The sequence below is a fragment of the Leptopilina boulardi genome, unplaced genomic scaffold (assembly GCF_019393585.1).
Source record: "Leptopilina boulardi isolate dan_hultmark-lab unplaced genomic scaffold, ZJU_Lbou_2.1 LbouV2_165, whole genome shotgun sequence".
Classification (NCBI taxonomy): Eukaryota; Metazoa; Arthropoda; class Insecta; order Hymenoptera; family Figitidae; genus Leptopilina; species Leptopilina boulardi.
The window spans coordinates 3,623,536-3,641,885 of record NW_026137713.1 but is presented as its reverse complement, the minus strand read 5'-3'; the positions used below and the strand labels follow the sequence as shown (position 1 = coordinate 3,641,885).

At 28.1% G+C, this 18,350-nt stretch overlaps 1 protein-coding gene across 1 annotated transcript; it reads left to right on the top strand.

Annotated features, from left to right (window-relative positions):
* Positions 1 to 611: 611 nt before the first annotated feature.
* On the top strand, positions 612 to 2,339 carry LOC127277358 (facilitated trehalose transporter Tret1-like). The gene is made up of 2 exons (XM_051298450.1): positions 612 to 814; positions 876 to 2,339. The coding sequence occupies exons 1-2, from the start codon at positions 676 to 678 to the stop codon at positions 2,234 to 2,236; spliced, it is 1,500 nt and encodes a 499-aa protein (XP_051154407.1). The 5' UTR covers positions 612 to 675; the 3' UTR covers positions 2,237 to 2,339.
* The last annotated feature ends 16,011 nt before the right edge of the window (positions 2,340 to 18,350 follow it).

The window sequence follows — 18,350 nt, the reverse complement described above, 5'->3', positions numbered from 1 at the left end:
AAAATCAGAAAGTCTATTACAAAAATATTAAAGAAAAGTTTCTTGGATTTTTCATATTATTTGTTCGACATTTGGCGAGGGGTGAAATCTGTTTCTTTACAAAGTGAAGAATATCAATTGTTAGAAATACAAAGGGTGAGAAAACCAAAGGGATGGAGAAGGTTGTGGAGTAAAAGATGGAAGACAGACGAAGAATAAAAGGAGGGGGTGGGGGGGGGGTTGAAAGTAGTACAAACCAAATTCTTAAGAGAATTTAACCGTTTGAATAGCTCGCAAATCCATTGCAAATGTTTACACGGGGATTTTGAACAGGATATCGTCCTCTCATTCCTCTTTTCATTCTCTTATTCCCTTTTTTTCTTTATCTTGACTTTTGACTCTATATGTCGCAATTACAATCTATTTCTCCTTTTTTTTTACCTTCAAGGCAAATATTTAATAATTAATAAATTACTTTATCTTATCTTTTTCATTTCTTATCAAGCAAATAAGAAATCAATTTTCGAACACATGGATTTTCCTAGTCATAAATAAGAAAAGTTTTATATAATTTCATCATCATCATCATCTTTGTTTCTTATCGAGATTTTTTTTTTTCATTTTAAAATAGATAAAATTTTATTTACATTTGAAACAACGGAATAAGATGATTGTCATTTAACAAGTTAAAATTAAATGATGAACATGACAAAAAAATCGGAAATATTAAAAAAAAATAAAAGTGAATACAAAAGTATAAAGGGAGAATTTTTGGAAGATGAAAAAAATTTTGAAAAAGGAAATCGACATCTTCAATATTTAGCTTCTATTAGTGGTAAATATTTAATTTTTTTTGTTTTTCAATTACAAATTTAAAAATATATTTATATTTTTAGTATCATTATTGTCAATGACATGTGGAACAATATATACATGGACATCGCCAGCATTGCCTTATTTAAGAAGTAATAATTCAGAAATTACATTAAATGAAACACAAATTGTATGGATAGCAACATTACCTGATATTGGTGCATTTTTTGGTAATGTGGCAATGATATTTGCTTTAAAAAATTTTGGACGAAAAAATTGGATTTTATTTTTAGGCGCACCACATATATTATTATGGTTAATGATAATATTTGCCAATGATATTTATATGTTGTGTATACCACGTTTTATAAGTGGTGTAATTGGTGATCTTGGATTTATGTTATTACCAATGTATATTGGTGAAATTGCCGATAAAGATATACGTGGTGTATTATTATTGTCAATTAAATTATTTTCAAATATTGGACATATGTATGTAAAAACAATTGGTGCATTTTTTTCATTTCAAATATTGAATATAATGATGTTATTTGTGCCGTGTTTATTTTTTATAACATTTCTATTTATGCCCGAAAGTCCATATTATTTATTATTAAGAAATGAAAATGATAAAGCATTAAAGTCATTGATGAAATTAAAAGGTGTAAAAAATGAGAAAACAGTGATAATCGAATTGAAAAGAATTCAAAATGCCATTGATGAAACACGTGAAAATAAAAAATGGATGTTTCGTGAATTATTTTTTGTTAAAGGTAATAGAAAAAGTTTAAAAATTGTACTTATTGCATGGTTAACAAAATTTTTGTGCGGTGCAACGGCTATTAATTCATTTACACAGGAAATATTAGAAGCAACGGAAATTGATATATCACCAAAAATTTGTGCAATGATACTTGCTATTATTGAAGTAGTATTAACATTATCAGCAACATCAATTATTGAACGCGCTGGTAGAAGATGGACATTTTTATTGTCTGGTTTATTTTGTACATTAGGTTTAATAATGGTGGGATTATTTTTTTTCTTAAAATTAACAATTAATGTTAAATCATATTCATGGTTACCATTAATTGGTTTAATTATTTATCAAATTTCCTTTTCAATGGGAATTGCATATATTCCAATTATAATGTTAGGCGAAATGTTTTCAATTGATGTTAAAATGCCAGCAATGTTTTGTCTTAATGTTTCAATGAGTTTACTTTTAATTGGTATTAAAGTTGCATTTCAAAAATTAAATAATATCATTGGAATTTATACAATGTTTTGGATATTTGGCATTTGTTGTATTTTAGGATCAATTGTATTTTTTATAATAACACCTGAGACTAAGGGTAAGACACTTGAAGAAATTCAAGATCGTTTACATAAAAAAGGAAGTGTGATAAATAAAGAAATTATTATATCATCCGAAGTATATTAAGTATTATGTTGTTGTTTTTTTTTCTTCTTCGTACTACCTCATGAGATTTTTCATCGTTATTGTATTTAAATTATTTTCAAGTTTATTAAAAATATTTTTGTCATCAGTGTTGTTTTTTTTTCTTACTTTCACTTTTCAATTAAGTGATATGTGTGAAAGTGAAGTTAGGGAATACCACCTTGGATATCTAATCATATCTGCGGTGTGAAACTAAATAAATGAATTTTGAACAAATGAGAGAATAATGTTAATTGTTGATGTGAAATAAAAGCGACGGGAGAAATCAGAATTACTCGAGTAAGGAAACGGATACGAGACCACAACGATCAGTAGTGTTCCCTTAGCAGTTCGTCTCCGGTTTCAGCTCATGTAAAGTACACCCCGACGAAACAAACCTTACCTCCAAAAGCGGTTCGACCTCGAGAAAGGGGGAGAGAGAGAGAGGGGGGAGGGGAGGGGGGTGGTTTGCTTGCCCCTTAAGACAAACAGTGGCGGTGTCTTAACAAGTGGACCAAGCTGTGCCCAAGACAAAGGGTAATTGAGGGTAGGGATTAATACCCCTATATGTTGGAAATCCAGCCTTGCACTGGTCTTTGGGAGTTGTGGAATTCTCACTCCCTTTTCGCACTCCCTCCCCTCTCTCTCTCTCTCTCTCTCTCTCTCTCTCTCTCTCTCTCTCTCTCTCTCTCTCTCTCTCTCTCTCTCTCTCTCTCTCTCTATCTCATCCCAATTCCTCTCTTCCTTCACTTCCGAATCTTAGGGTGTATACTTGTCCCTCTTGAAATTTCTCACCCTCATGTACATCTTCTCCCTCTTCTCTGGTATATATCGTTCTCAGTCTATTTATCTATCCTTGGTATCTATTTCTTCTGGTCTGCATCTTCCTCCCTAACAAGTTTCTCTCTTTCTCTCCTTACGAATTTCAGATTCTCAAGATACTCCTTTGGGAAAAGGTTATCTTACTAATTAAACAATCAGATACGGGCTATCTTTTTTTTTTGACCTTAGTTTTCAGTCGTGTTTTTAAACATATATATATATATATATATATATTGATTAACTTTTATAATAGGAGTACAAAAAACAATATAAAAATTAATTTATATTATAAAAACGTAAATTTTCATTTTGAATCAATATGCAGAGATTAAATAAATTAAAAATATGTTTTTTAACTCCTCTTTTTACTTTTACAACTTCGACAAAAGACTTGTTGCAGTTTTATTCTTAAACCCCCCCCCCCCACCACCACCACCACCGAAAACTTTTGGTTAAGGTTTTAAACTGTTCCACTGGGAATTGAGCCTTGAGACTAACTTTCAGGGAATTATAATACAAAATACCATAACTATTGTCCTAATCACACTTTATTCTAACTGGTCCCCCCTGGAAAATGGGAGATTGCGACTCACTACGCGCCTTTTGTATATATATACTCCTTCTCACCAGTTTCAAATATTTGAAATGATATCATAAAAGGGTCTACTCTCACGCTCGTCTTCGATGAGCAGTTGCTCATAGTAGCCTATTAACATTTGTATGAATATTATTATAAACACTCTCTTAGAAAATTACTTTTATCAAATTAAAACCAAAAAAAAAATGAAGAAATAGAATTGTGTATCAAAAAACGAAATTGAAAATCAGAACTACAAAGATGAAAAGAAGCAGAATAAAATTGAATAACACAGCAATATCGAATTCCACAATTCACCTTAGAAACGATACCTTCACATTTCGTGTATTATTGGATTCTCAAGGAATGTAAATCGACTCAACAGTATTCTTCAAAAAAAAAAAAGAAAGAAATAACTGCTAAACATATTTATCATATATTCATATAATTCTTCAAAAAAATTTCGTTTTTCAAATATTTCATATCGAATTATTGAAATATTTTTAATGTTTCTTTTTTTCTTTAGAAATATATTTCTGGTATTAGAAATAATAAAATTAATTCTCAATAATAAAAAAAAAACGACAATAATGAAAGGTGCGTGAAAGGCGCGCAAACTTTCGATATATATATGAGGCGATGTAAATCGAGATCAAACCAATTTTCTGATATAGTATCGTGATAAGAATGACAGGCAACACTACCAACACCATATGTTTGGTGTAATAATCACCTAGCAACGATATGGCTCAATGTATATATATATATATTAATTATTGAAACGACAAGCTGCAAAAAGGGCCATATAATATACGCAAAACAAGTTCAGGGTGTAATATACAACGAGATGCAAGAGGTCATTTTCATTGTTTCTATTTATATACAATATTTTTATAGATATCTAACACAAGATAATTGTCCCTTTTTTAAAAAAAAATGTTGCAATTTATTAAATCGATCGAACGATATGCATTTTTACAAAGAGTCCCTTAAATTATTATTCAAATATATTGCTTTTTGTAATTTCACTTCACTTTCAAGTCACTTTCACTTCATTTTCGGTTCACTTTCACTTTACATCACTTTTACTTCATTTTCCCATCATTTTCACTTCGTACTACTTTAACTCTCACTTCACATCACTTTCACTTCATTTTCGCATCACTATCGCATTTACTCACACTTCGTATCACTTTTACTCTCCCCTCACAACAAAAGGATATCCTCAGGATATCATAAACTAATGTAGGATATCCTGAAAACGTCCATAGGATATCCTGAGGATATCCTCAGAACATCCGAACCGCCGTTACGTAGGATATTTTTGGGATATCCTGGGGATATCCTGAGGATATTTTAGGGATAAACTGAGAATATTTTAGGGATATCCTGAGGATATTTTAGGGATAACCTGAGAATATTTTAGGGATATCCTGCGAATATTCTAGAGATATCCCTGGGATATTCCAGGGATATCCTAGTGATATCGTGGGGATATTCTTTGGATAAACTTGGTATATCGTTAAAATATTTTAGAAATATCGCTAAGATCTCCCTAGGATATCATTATGATTCAAATTTTCGACTATTTGAGATAGCGATTTTTTGATTGAAATAGTTACCGCTTGAGTTGGTTTCAAGAGATTTTTTAAAGAAAAAGTAGAAAAAAGAATTCTTGTAGACAAGGTAAATCATTTTAGATATCTTAGAAATACATTATAAATACATCAAAAAAATATGTTTTCCATTTTTATTTAATTAATTTGTATATGTTAGAGTCGTTTTATGGATACCTTAGGAATATTTTTAGAACGACTCAAGGATATTCTAACCCTTAAGATAATATATAGACATACTGTGGATATCCTTAGGGACGTCCTAAGGACATCCCTAATTATTCCAGGGATATCCTTTGGATATCCTTAGGACTTTCACTTCCCTTCAGTTCACTATTTCAATGAAGTGAAAGTGATAAGGAGTAAAGTGAAATTTATATATGAACCGACAGTAAATAAGAAGCTAAAATAAAATGAAAGTGATAGGAAATTGGAGAAAAAGTGATACAAAATGAAAGTGATGCAAAAATAAAGAAAAATTGATGAAAGTGATGCGAAAATGAAGTGAAAAAAAAGTGAAGTTACAAAAAATAATCCCAGCTGATCAACGTTTTCCTAAATGATTAAAAAAAAAATTGTTTTCAATTTAAATCACTAATATTATATTAAAATCAAAACGCATTTCGTTCGATGCAGAATTGACTTCCAAAGCTATAACAACAAGCAAAGCAATTTTTTTTTTTTTTAAAGATATTAATTCAAAAAGTAAATTGATGACAAAATGGTTAACTATTAAAGTTTATTTACGATTCTAACTTTGACCTATGAGCGTCTTGCATGCAGGCAATAAGGGTGGTTGGAAGAAAGAGCGAAATAGGGTGAAACAAGAGGGTGGCAGGGGGGGGGGTGGTAAACCGCGTAAAGGAAAGGTTTTCGAGGTTGGTATATATTGTTCTCTTGTATTTAAAGGTAGTGAAAGAAAGAGACAGAGAGAGAGAGAGGGGAGGGGGGGGGTGCCTAGGCAGCAATGCTGCTATTGATTATTAGTTGTTATCTTGGTGAAGTATTGCAAGCAAGGAACAACCGCCAACTGCCACCACCACCACTACCCCCCATGACTCGGACCTCGACTGCATGTACACCATATATATACATACATCACTCGACACTAAGATAAGACTCGGATGGATCGTTATACTGCCTGACCTATGATTAATAATTACTCGCATGGGCCTTTATCAGATGCCAGACGACGGTTCAGTTACCTCGATAACGAGTAATCAAACCCCCTGACCTAACTCTATATATATATATATATATATACCCGAAGCAAACTTCAATCCTTGTCCTCCGGGTCCTAAATTCTATGGGTTTAATCTCCAAATGATTGAAACTTACAGAAATCTCGCGATATATAATCCATCACTAAATGATATTTCCGAAATATTCAAATATTCCATTATATAGATATATCACTGAGAAAAATGTTTAGTCAGAGTAACCAAAATTTGGTTGGGCCAACAAAAAAATTTTGTTGATATTTAAGCAAACCAAACTATTTGTTTGAGTCAACCAAATTATTTTGTTGTCGTAACCAAATTTCGGTTGGAATTTAAAAATGTTCAATCAAATAATTTTGTTGGCCTATAACCAAATGTTTGGTTGAGATAACTCTACGAAATTTGTTTCAAGCTAACCAAAATTTGGTTACAAGAACCAAAATTGCCTAACCAAACTATTTTCTTGTGTCAACCAAATTATTTTGTTGTCGTAACCAAATTTCGGTTGGAATTTAAAAATGTTAAACCAAATAATTTTGTTGGCCTATAACCAAATGTTTGGTTGAGATAACTCTACGACTTTGGTTTCAGTCAACCAAAATTTGGTTACAAGAACCAAAATTGTCTAACCAAATTATTTTTTTGTGCCAACCAAATTATTTTGTTGTCGTAACCAAATTTCGGTTGGAATTTAAAAATGTTGAACAAAATAATTTTGTTGGCCTATAACCAAATGTTTGGTTGAGATAACTCTATGACTTTGTTTCAGCCAACCAAAATTTGGTTACAAGAACCAAAATTGCCTAACCAAACTATTTTATTGTCGTAACCAAATTTCGGTTGGAATTTAAAAATGTTTAATCAAATAATTTTGTTGGCCTATAACCAAATGTTTGGTTGAGATAACTCTACGAAATTTGTTTCAGCTAACCAAAATTTGTTTACAAGAACCAAAATTGCCTAACCAAACTATTTTCTTGTGTCAACCAAATTATTTTGTTGTCGTAACCAAATTTCGGTTGGAATTTAAAAATGTTGAACCAAATAATTTTGTTGGCCTATAACCAAATGTATGGTTGAGATAACTCTATGACTTTGTTTCAGCCAACCAAAATTTGGTTACAAGAACCAAAATTGCCTAACCAAACTATTTTCTTGTGTCAACCAAATTATTTTGTTGTCGTAACCAAATTTCGGTTGGAATTTAAAAATGTTAAACCAAATAATTTTGTTGGCCTATAACCAAATGTTTGGTTGAGATAACTCTACGACTTTGGTTTCAGTCAACCAAAATTTGGTTACAAGAACCAAAATTGTCTAACCAAATTATTTTTTTGTGCCAACCAAATTATTTTGTTGTCGTAACCAAATTTCGGTTGGAATTTAAAAATGTTGAACAAAATAATTTTGTTGGCCTATAACCAAATATTTGGTTGAGATAACTCTATGACTTTGTTTCAGCCAACCAAAATTTGGTTACAAGAACCAAAATTGCCTAACCAAACTATTTTATTGTCGTAACCAAATTTCGGTTGGAATTTAAAAATGTTTAATCAAATAATTTTGTTGGCCTATAACCAAATGTTTGGTTGAGATAACTCTACGAAATTTGTTTCAGCTAACCAAAATTTGTTTACAAGAACCAAAATTGCCTAACCAAACTATTTTCTTGTGTCAACCAAATTATTTTGTTGTCGTAACCAAATTTCGGTTGGAATTTAAAAATGTTGAACCAAATAATTTTGTTGGCCTATAACCAAATGTATGGTTGAGATAACTCTATGACTTTGTTTCAGCCAACCAAAATTTGGTTACAAGAACCAAAATTGCCTAACCAAACTATTTTATTGTCGTAACCAAATTTCGGTTGGAATTTAAAAATGTTTAATCAAATAATTTTGTTGGCCTAACCAATTGTTTGGTTGAGATAACTCTATGACTTGGTTTCAGTCAACCAAAATTTGGTTACAAGAACCAAAATTGCCTAACCAAATTATTTTTTTGTGCCAACCAAATTATTTTGTTGTCGTAACCAAATGTAGGATGGAATTTAAAAATGTTCAACCAAATAATTTTGTTGTCGCAACCAAATTTCGGTTGGAATTTAAAAATGTTCAATCAAATAATTTTGTTGGCCTATAACCAAATGTTTGGTTGAGATAACTCTACGAAATTTGTTTCAGCCAACCAAAATTTGGTGACAAGAACCAAAATTGCCTATAACCAAACAATTTTGTTGCAAAAACTAAATTTTTTTTCTCAGTGATAGCTTGGGGAAAAGGTTTCGATTAAATTTCTTCGTTTTTTCTTTTTAGTTTTTAACCTTCTGTTGAAATTTTTTGTTCCTAAGTTCAAAAACAAGAAAAATTTTTTATATTTAACACTAATTTAAAAGTATTAAATTGTTACTAATTTGATATTTTGTGTTTTGGGTTTCTTTTATAAAATTTTTGATATACTTCAAACTATATTGATAAAACCACAAACTAAAACTATTATTTTAAATTAAATTTCAAATTGGACACTTCAAATTCGTCATATACAAATGTGCAATAATTGTAAAAAAAAAAAAAATATTAATGGAAAAATTGTGTGATATCATAGACACAATTGTGTATGATTTTTATATCACGTGCAATGATCTACAACCACTTTTTTTTTTTATTTTTTGAAATAGTGTTATGTGAATAAAATTCCTTTTATTGATAAACTAATTTATATTCTCAGTTTTTTTTTTTATTTATTTTCTACATATGACAAAATTTTTATCATTTGCTAAAAAGGAGAATTCTCATATAAGAAGGGCGCGGGTGTTGTCGATAAATCAAGAAAAAAAAAAAAGAGCTCACGTTAAATTATTGACTCGCATTAAATTAAAAAACACGAAGCCTCTGTCTCCTTGAAATGTCTTATATTCGTTTTTTTCCCCCCTTCTCATCTTGATGTTCCCATACCGTTATTTCTCTTTACAACAAGAAAGTTCCCTATCAATTTCCACCCCATGCAGAAACAATATCTCGCAAGCGTTAGAAATCGAGGAGGACCCGAACGAGGAAAAAAAAAGAGGGGGGAGGGAAAAGACTTTCTCTCCAATTCGCTTTTGGTCGTATTATAAAATATTGACGTGCATCGCCGCGTTTTCCAATGGATATTTGAGAATGACATTGTGACTCTTTATGCTGATCAAGAAGAAGAAGAAGAAGTAAAGCGAGAGAGAGAAAGAGAGAGGAGGGTATGTCGCAAAAGGAGACTTTAATAATGCAACCCTCGATTTCCGAGTTTTCCTTGAATTTCAAACTTGTCATTTCCAGTCTCTATAGAGACACGTACCTACAATTTCAATTTAAATCATCATAAAGTTGAACTCAATTAATAGGTAATTTGAAAAAAAAAAAAAAAATTTCTATAATTTTGTAATTGTTATAAATAATAACAATCAATAATAGTTGATAAATCATTTCTTTTTTGCATTCAATATTTTGAGTTTTTTTTTTTTTAATTTTTTTTATATATGTTTAGAAGTTGTATAATTTTGTTTTCAGAGTCACATGAGTTTTGGAAAAGGGGTATAGTTGAAGAGGGGGGAGGGGATTGTTTTCCAAGGAACATAGTTCACAGCTGTTGTGGGTAGGCATTTAATTAGACACTTTGCCATCGCGTGAGATTTCACAGCTTGAGTCAACTCTAGGTTTTGGTCCTGAAGGCATTTCCCAATCCTCTTCAAAACGGTTTCTAAGATCGTCTTTTGCTCATCTAAGATGGCACTCTAAACAGTTTTGGTTAACCAAAATTATCCAATGTTTAAGAAACATACACACAACAAGTGGAAAATTAGAAAAAAAAAACTCATAGACTCAATTCCTCATAAAACTCATAAATTCTTAATAAAAATCTTAGAAAACTCATAAACACTCAGTAAAACTAAAAAAAATTCTCAATAAAAACTTTATAAAACTCATAATAAAAACTCATAGACTAAATTTCTCATATAACTCATAATTTTGCAGTATAATTTTTAAATACTCATAAAATAACAAAACAAAAGTGAAATTATAAAAATACTATTTTTTCGTCTATTTTGAGAAAGTATAAAATTTCACTTTTTAGTTTTGATATATTTATATTTCTTAAGTTTTTTTTTTTTTTTTTTTTGATTTGTAAAAGTTGGATATATATTGGTTGGGTCGGCCCTCAATACCCTCGATACAAAATTCTTTTCAGGATGCTTGAAAAAGCCTATAGGAAATATATGAAAGGCAGTGGATTCCCAGACCTTGTGTGCACAAGCCTTTCTGAATGTACGAAATAACGTTTACAAGGCGCCTATAAGCCCCGTCGGTAATGAAACATAAATTATTCAATCGAAATCAGCCGCGGACCAACTCTCTCACTCTCTTTTTTTTCTCTACAGAGAGTGTTTTTGCCGAAACAGACCTTTAAAAAAAAAAAAAAAAAAAAAAAAAAAAAAAAAAAAAAAAAAAAAAAAAAAAAAAAAAAAAAATGAAAAAACCCCAAGTGTTTCTCTTGTCCGTTTGAGGAGAGTGGTTAAAGAACGCGTGCCTATATAAGGCTGTTCATTTCCTTTATCGACATACTCAAAATGAGTTTTTTCTTTTTTTTTAACGATTCTTTATCAAATATAATAATATTAAATTTTTTTTTTATATTCAAAACTATTGAATAATTTCTTGAAATTTATTTATTTATTAAAATATATATTGAAATAAATTAAATTTTTTTTTTTTGGGAAAAAATTTTAATTAAAATGAAATAATTTTAATTAAATTGAATTTAAAACTTCAACGCCACTTATTTGAGGTGGTAACTGTATGAGCAATTTGAATGTTTTCGGTCGATAAGAAAACGACAGTAGAATCTCTCTTGTGACCTCTTACCAAGCGACTCTACTATACCAACAGAAGCATTTTAAAATGCCTACTAAAAATTTGTTTTTAAAATATATTTTACAAATAAATAGTAATAAACAATAATTTATTGAATAAAAATTTCTGATTATAAATAGAAAAAGGAAAAAAATTTTTTTTTTTTTTTACTATTTTCTCCATGCCATTTGAAAATATACTAATGGGCATTTCTCGTGTTTCTGATTCATTCATTGCTATCATGGATCATATATAGCTAATTGACATATGGGCCGTATGAAAAAAAAAATTATCCCTCAAAGTGCATAATAAAATATGAGTATAATAAACAATATAATAATTTCAATTTTTTTTTGCATACAAATATTTATTTGTAGTCAAAATTTTTGGATGATAATAATAAAAATAAAATAAAAATTCATTTGCCAATTTTCGAATAAAAAAATATATAAATGGTATATCAACAACGTCGACGATGACAAATGAGTTCATTGGGGTCGATTGTGTATTGGCATGCCTTGTATATATATATATATATATATATATATATATATATATATACTGAAAACCTTGATATAAATGAATCGTATTCTCAGGGGACATATCTTACTTGAATACAAAACATTAATAGACAAAATAGGAAACGTTGCCGTGGACGGAAACAAATGATATGTTACAAATGATCGATTTATTTCATCGTATCCGCTCACAAATGGTTCTTTTTCATCAATTTCTCAATTATAACTCACAAAATCATAGAATCATGATTTCTTATTAAACTCAAAAAAAAACTCATAGAATCATAATTTCTCATATAACACAAAAACTCATAGTCCTCAGTAAAAAAAAAAATTAACTCATAAACATGTCAACAATAACTCATAAACCTCATAAATTCTTAGAAAATTCCTTATGAATTTAGAATTATAATCTTAGAAAACTCATAAATTCACGATATTACATATAGAAAACTTCATACATTATTCTATAAATAAAAACCTTGTAAAATAACTCATAATAACATAAAAGCTATAAAATTAATTTATAAACATGTTAAAATCATACAATTAGAAATAAAAACCTTATAAAACTCATAAACTCGGCAAAAGTAACATATAAAACTCACGAATTCAAAATAAAAACCTTATAAAACTCATAAAGTCTCAATAAAAGTTAGGAAAACTCAAAAACTTGAAATGAAAACTTTATACAACTCATAAAAATACCTTAAAAGCTCTGAAATTCATTTATATAACATTTCATTTATAAAATATCGTAAAATTATCATAAAAATCTCATATAATTTATAAACTCCCCCAGCAATAGCTCATATAACTCATAAATTTCACAATAAAACCTTAGAAAACTCATAAACTCTCAGGAATACTTTAGGAAAACTCAAAAATTCTTAATAAAAAATCATAAACATTCAAATGAAAACAATATAAAAGTTACAAACTCAACAACACTAACTCACTAAACTCGTAAATTCTTAATAAAAATCTTAGAATACTCATAAACTCTTAATAGCACTTAGAAAAAATCAAAAATTCTTCATGAAAACCTTATAAAACTCATAAATATATCCTTAACCTCTCTGAAATTCATTTAGAAACCAGTAAAAATCGTAAAACTATTATAAAAAATTCACAAAACTCATAAACTCCCCTGCAATGACTTTTATAGGTCATAAATTCAAAATAAAAACCTTAGAAAACTCATAAATTCTCAGGAATACTTAGGAAAACTCAAAATTCCTCAATAAAAACCTTATAAAACTCTTAAAAATACCTAAACATCTTTGAAATTCATTTATAAACTTGTAAAAATCATAAAATTATAAATAAAAACCTCATAAACTCGACAACAATAACTCATAAAGCTTATAAATTTTACAATAAAAACCTTAGAAAAAGCATTAACTCTCAATAAAACATTTAAAAACCCATAAATTCTTAATAAAACCTTATGAAAGTCATTAACTGATAATAAAACTCAAAAAACTAATCATAAAACTCTTAATAAACATTATAAACTCATAATTGACTCTAAAGTTAATAAAAAAACTGATAAAAATCATAAACATTCAAATACAAATATCATAACACTTAGAAACTCGACTACAATAACTCACTAAACTTATAAATTCTTAATATAAACCTTAGAATACTCATAAACTCTTAGTAGAACTTAGGAAAACTCAAAAATTCTTAATGAAAACCTTATTAAACTCATAAAATACCTTAACATCTCTAAAATTGATTTATAAACTTGAAATTAACATAAAATAATAAATAAAAACCTCATGATACTTATAAACTCGACAACAATAACTCATAAAGCTCATAAATTTTGCAATAACAGCCTTAGAAAAATCATGAACTTTTAGTAAAACATTTGAAAACTCAAAAATTCTATCAAAAAAACCTTAGAATACTCATAAGTTCTTAGTAGAACTTAGGAAAACTTAAAAATTCTTTATAAAAACCTTATGAAACTCATAGAAATACCTCATAAACTTTTACAATAAAAACCTTAGAGAACTCATTAAGTCTCAGTAAAGCAATTAAAAACTCATAAATTTTTAATAAAAAACCTTATAAAAGTCATAAACTGATAATAAAACTCATAAAAAATATTAGAAACTCATAATTAACTCTGAAATTTTTTTAAAAACTTGTAAAAATCATACACATTTAAATAAAAACCTCATAAACTTATAAACTCATATAGCAATACACTGAAATTCCGATTATTCGGACACTATATAGATTATTTGGAAAGCGTTCTATTGTAATTCAGGAAACTCATAAATTCTTAAGAAAAACTTTATAAAACTCATAATGAAAGGTCATAAAACTCATAAATGTAGCTAAAAACTTGTAAAATCCATAAAATTTTTAAATAAAAACATCAAAAAAATCATAAACTCATAAATACGCAATGTGATATTTAAAACATTCATTTTCGAAAGAAAAAATAATTTTTTTAAAATGAAAATATACTTTTTAGAAATCAGAACATTGAAAAACTTGAGAGAAACTGTCTCTCATTTTTCTTGTCTGATCGTTACGCAAATTTATATTATATATATATATATATATGTATATATATATTGTGTATACACATATCGTACACATGAGAAATGTCAGAGAAAGATGCGCACAAGCTTGTATGGAAGGTACATTTGCAACGTTATGGTTACGAGTCCTGGTAATATATGTATAATATTTTTAATTGTGACGTTAAAATGTGTTCTGTTTTTTGTCTTGTTAGCATGTCCCTCGGTTTGGGGTCGCAGGGAATATAGCCACACACATACACATCATAAGTATATATGTGGTCCTACATACGTTGACTAGAGAAAGAGAGTGAGTGAGAGAGAGAGAGAGGTGGTAGAAAAAGGGATGAAAAAAAAGCTGGCACGTTCCAACGGAATTTTTTTTTTCTTTCCTTTCCGCATCAAGAATTGCCCAACCACCTTTGCCATAGTTTTTTTTTTTTCAAAATACCTCTAACGCTCTTACAAAAGAAAAATTAGCACTTTCCGTCTCTGACTTTACATCTAAATATAATATTTCTTATTATATTTTTTTTTTTTTGATAGAGAAAAATTTGTATGAAAAGAAAAATAAATTCAAAGAAATATTATTTATAAAAAGTTTTTGTAAAATCAAAAATTATAAGAAAAGAAAGCGAAGTGACACGATAAACTCGCGAGACGAGTATAAAGTTAAAAAACTTTTCCGTCGTCGTCGTCGTCGTCGAACGAAATGAAATCGGAAGGGTGGCAGAAATCGGAGGTTATATTCTTTTTTTTTTAAGGGGAGGGAGAAAAAAGTATGTATATATAGAGAGGATTTGTATATTTTGAACGTTTTGCATGTGATTCGCGCACAATACGGCCCATCGGAAGTTGTCTTCTACTATTTCCTCTATATATTTGACTGTCTGTCCGTTTCTCTTCTTCCATTAAATCTGCAAAACTCTTCTATATATATATATATATATACGGTATTTATTTTCTCGCATACGACAGTGACTCGTATGAGTTTTTTTTTTTACTTCTTTCTTTTTTTTCTATCCAGTGGGAAAACGAATCTCGGAATATAACGTGCACGAAACATGACATGTGATGTGTTACGACAGTGTAAACAGAAACAAAATATTTCCTTAACATATCAAAAATATATTCTAGGTTATTGTAATTATATTTCACACTATTTTTACAATACAAGATTATATTATACTCTTTGGAGGACAAAAAAAAAATTATTCTCTTAATTTGTGAATTAAGAAAAAAAAAATTCTTTTTTTTGTAAATTATAACGTGATTTCTCGCATATATATATATTTAATGGTTAAGCCAATTTTATCTAGACGAGTGAATTTCTAACGAATAAACCATCACACGCTTTTCACATTATAAAGAGAGTGTTCTTTGAGGGTATATAAATTTTGAATGTATATCTCTCACGATCTCATTAACTTCGAGTGCTTTTGCAAAATCGCCTAAGGTGATCAGTTGGTATCAATCGCAGAGTCGGCACCTCGTAAACTCGTGTGCTTAATTACTTTAATGCGGATTTATTGTCCAGAAAGGAGATTCGCACATGTAAAACGTTTGCATATCAGAGAGAAAGAGAGAGAGAGAGAGAGAGGGAGAAAAGTGGATGAACAGAAATTTTCGTAATTTGAAAGAGCTGAATTTAAAGCATTGAAATTTCACTATTAATATTAATTTTCCTAATTACTAAATAATAAATTTTTTATTAATAAATGAAAATTAACTCATAGACTCATAATTTATCATAATACTCATAGATTCATATATATATATATATATATATATATAAACTTGTGAATTTATAATTTCTTAAATAACTCATAAACTCAAATTGTATTGTCAAATAACTCATAAATTCATTATCTAAACCTCATAAAATCATAAATATTTTACACGTTAATAAAACATAAATCATAAAAATAGAACTCAGTTATTTATAGTTTCTTATATAACACATACTAATAATTTATCATAAAACTCATAAATACACAATCAGTAACTCATGAATACTATATTTTTGCAAAAAATTTTATCTACCAAGGCAAAAAATAAAAGTGGCTAATGATTCATTTATTGAAAATTGAAAAAAAGAAAGATTTAGAAATGTCGTACACGATATAATAAATGAAATAGAAAATGGTTTTTAGGCGTAAGAATAATAAATATATATATAGAACCGATAGATAAATTGAAAGGACTTGGAAAAACAGAGCAATCTCTGTGGTTGTGTTAAATGTAACACCGATGGATAGGATACACAACTTCATTTATAACTAAGAGACGAAAGTATATATATATATATATATATATATATATATATATATATATATATATATATATATATATATATATATTGTATATATAGTGGACTAAAGAAGGATTTACGGAAAGGTGATGGTCGACGGAAGAAGAATCGACGACACGCCCATCTGACAACACACTCTACACATCCCATACGTCAAATCACACACTTCTCTTGTAATCTTGATGATAGAATTCACTCACTTGAGGAAGATAAAGGAAATATATATATATATATATTATCGCAAAATAACTATGTTTTTCTTTTCTATGAGTAGAAAGTTTATAAATTATAATTTCATTAAAAAATAAGTTTCAATTTTTTATGTATGTATAACTCATAAAATCAATTTTTCATATAACTCATAAACTAAATTTTTCACATAATTCATATTAGCTAATGGTAAAATAATCGTAAAAAAATAAATTCCCAATAAAAACCTTTTTAAAAAAAAAACTCATAAAACTCATAAAAATACCTAAACAACTCTAAAATTTATTACAAAACTTGAAAAATCATAAACTTTTGATTAAAAACCTTATAAAACTTATGAACTCGACAATAATAGCTCACTAAACTCATAAATTCTTAATAAAAACCTTAGAAAACTCATAAAACAACCTTAAAAACTCTGAAATTAATTTATAAATTTGAAAAAATCATAAAATTATAAATAACAAGTCTGAAATGAATTTATAAACTTGTAAAAATCATAAAATTATAAATAAAAACTTAATATAACTCATAAACTCGACAACAATAACTCATAAAACTCATAAATTTTACAATAAAAACCTTAAAAAACGCATTAACTCTCAGTAAAACACTTGCAAACTCAAAAATTCTTAATAAAAGCCTAATAAAAGTCAATAAATGATAATAAAACTCAAATAACTCGTAATAAAACTCTTAATAAACATTATAAACACATAATAAACTCTGAAATTAATTTGAAACTTGAAAAAATCATAAACTTTTAAATAAAACCTTATAAAACTTATGAACTTGACAACAATAATTTACTAAACTCATAAATTCTTAATAAAAAACTTTAGAAAACTCATGAATTCACAATATTACCTAGAAAACTACATAATTTCTAAATGGAAGCCTTGTAAAACTCATAAACTGATAATAAAACTCATTGTAATAACTTACAAAATTTTGGAATTAATTTATAAATTTGAAAAATAATAAAATTATAAATAAAAACCTCATAAAACACATAAACGGGCAAACAATAATTCTTTAAACTCATAAAGTTTTAATAAAAACCCTTCGAAAACTTATAAAAAATACCTCAAAAACTCTTAAACTAATTTACAAATTTGAAAAATCATAAAATTCTAAATAAAAACCTCATAAATTTTTAAACAATGATTCATAAAACTCATAAATTCAAAATAGAAACCTTAGAAAACTCATAAATGTTTTGGAAAACTTGAGAAAATTTAAAAATTCTCAATAAAAACCTCACAAAAGTCATCAACTGATAATAATACTCATAAATTCATCATAAAACTCATAATAATAATTTGAAAACCCTTAAATTTAGTTATAAACTTGTAAAAATCATAAACTTGCAAAAAGAACTGTCATAAAACTCATAAATTCATAGTAAAAAACATAA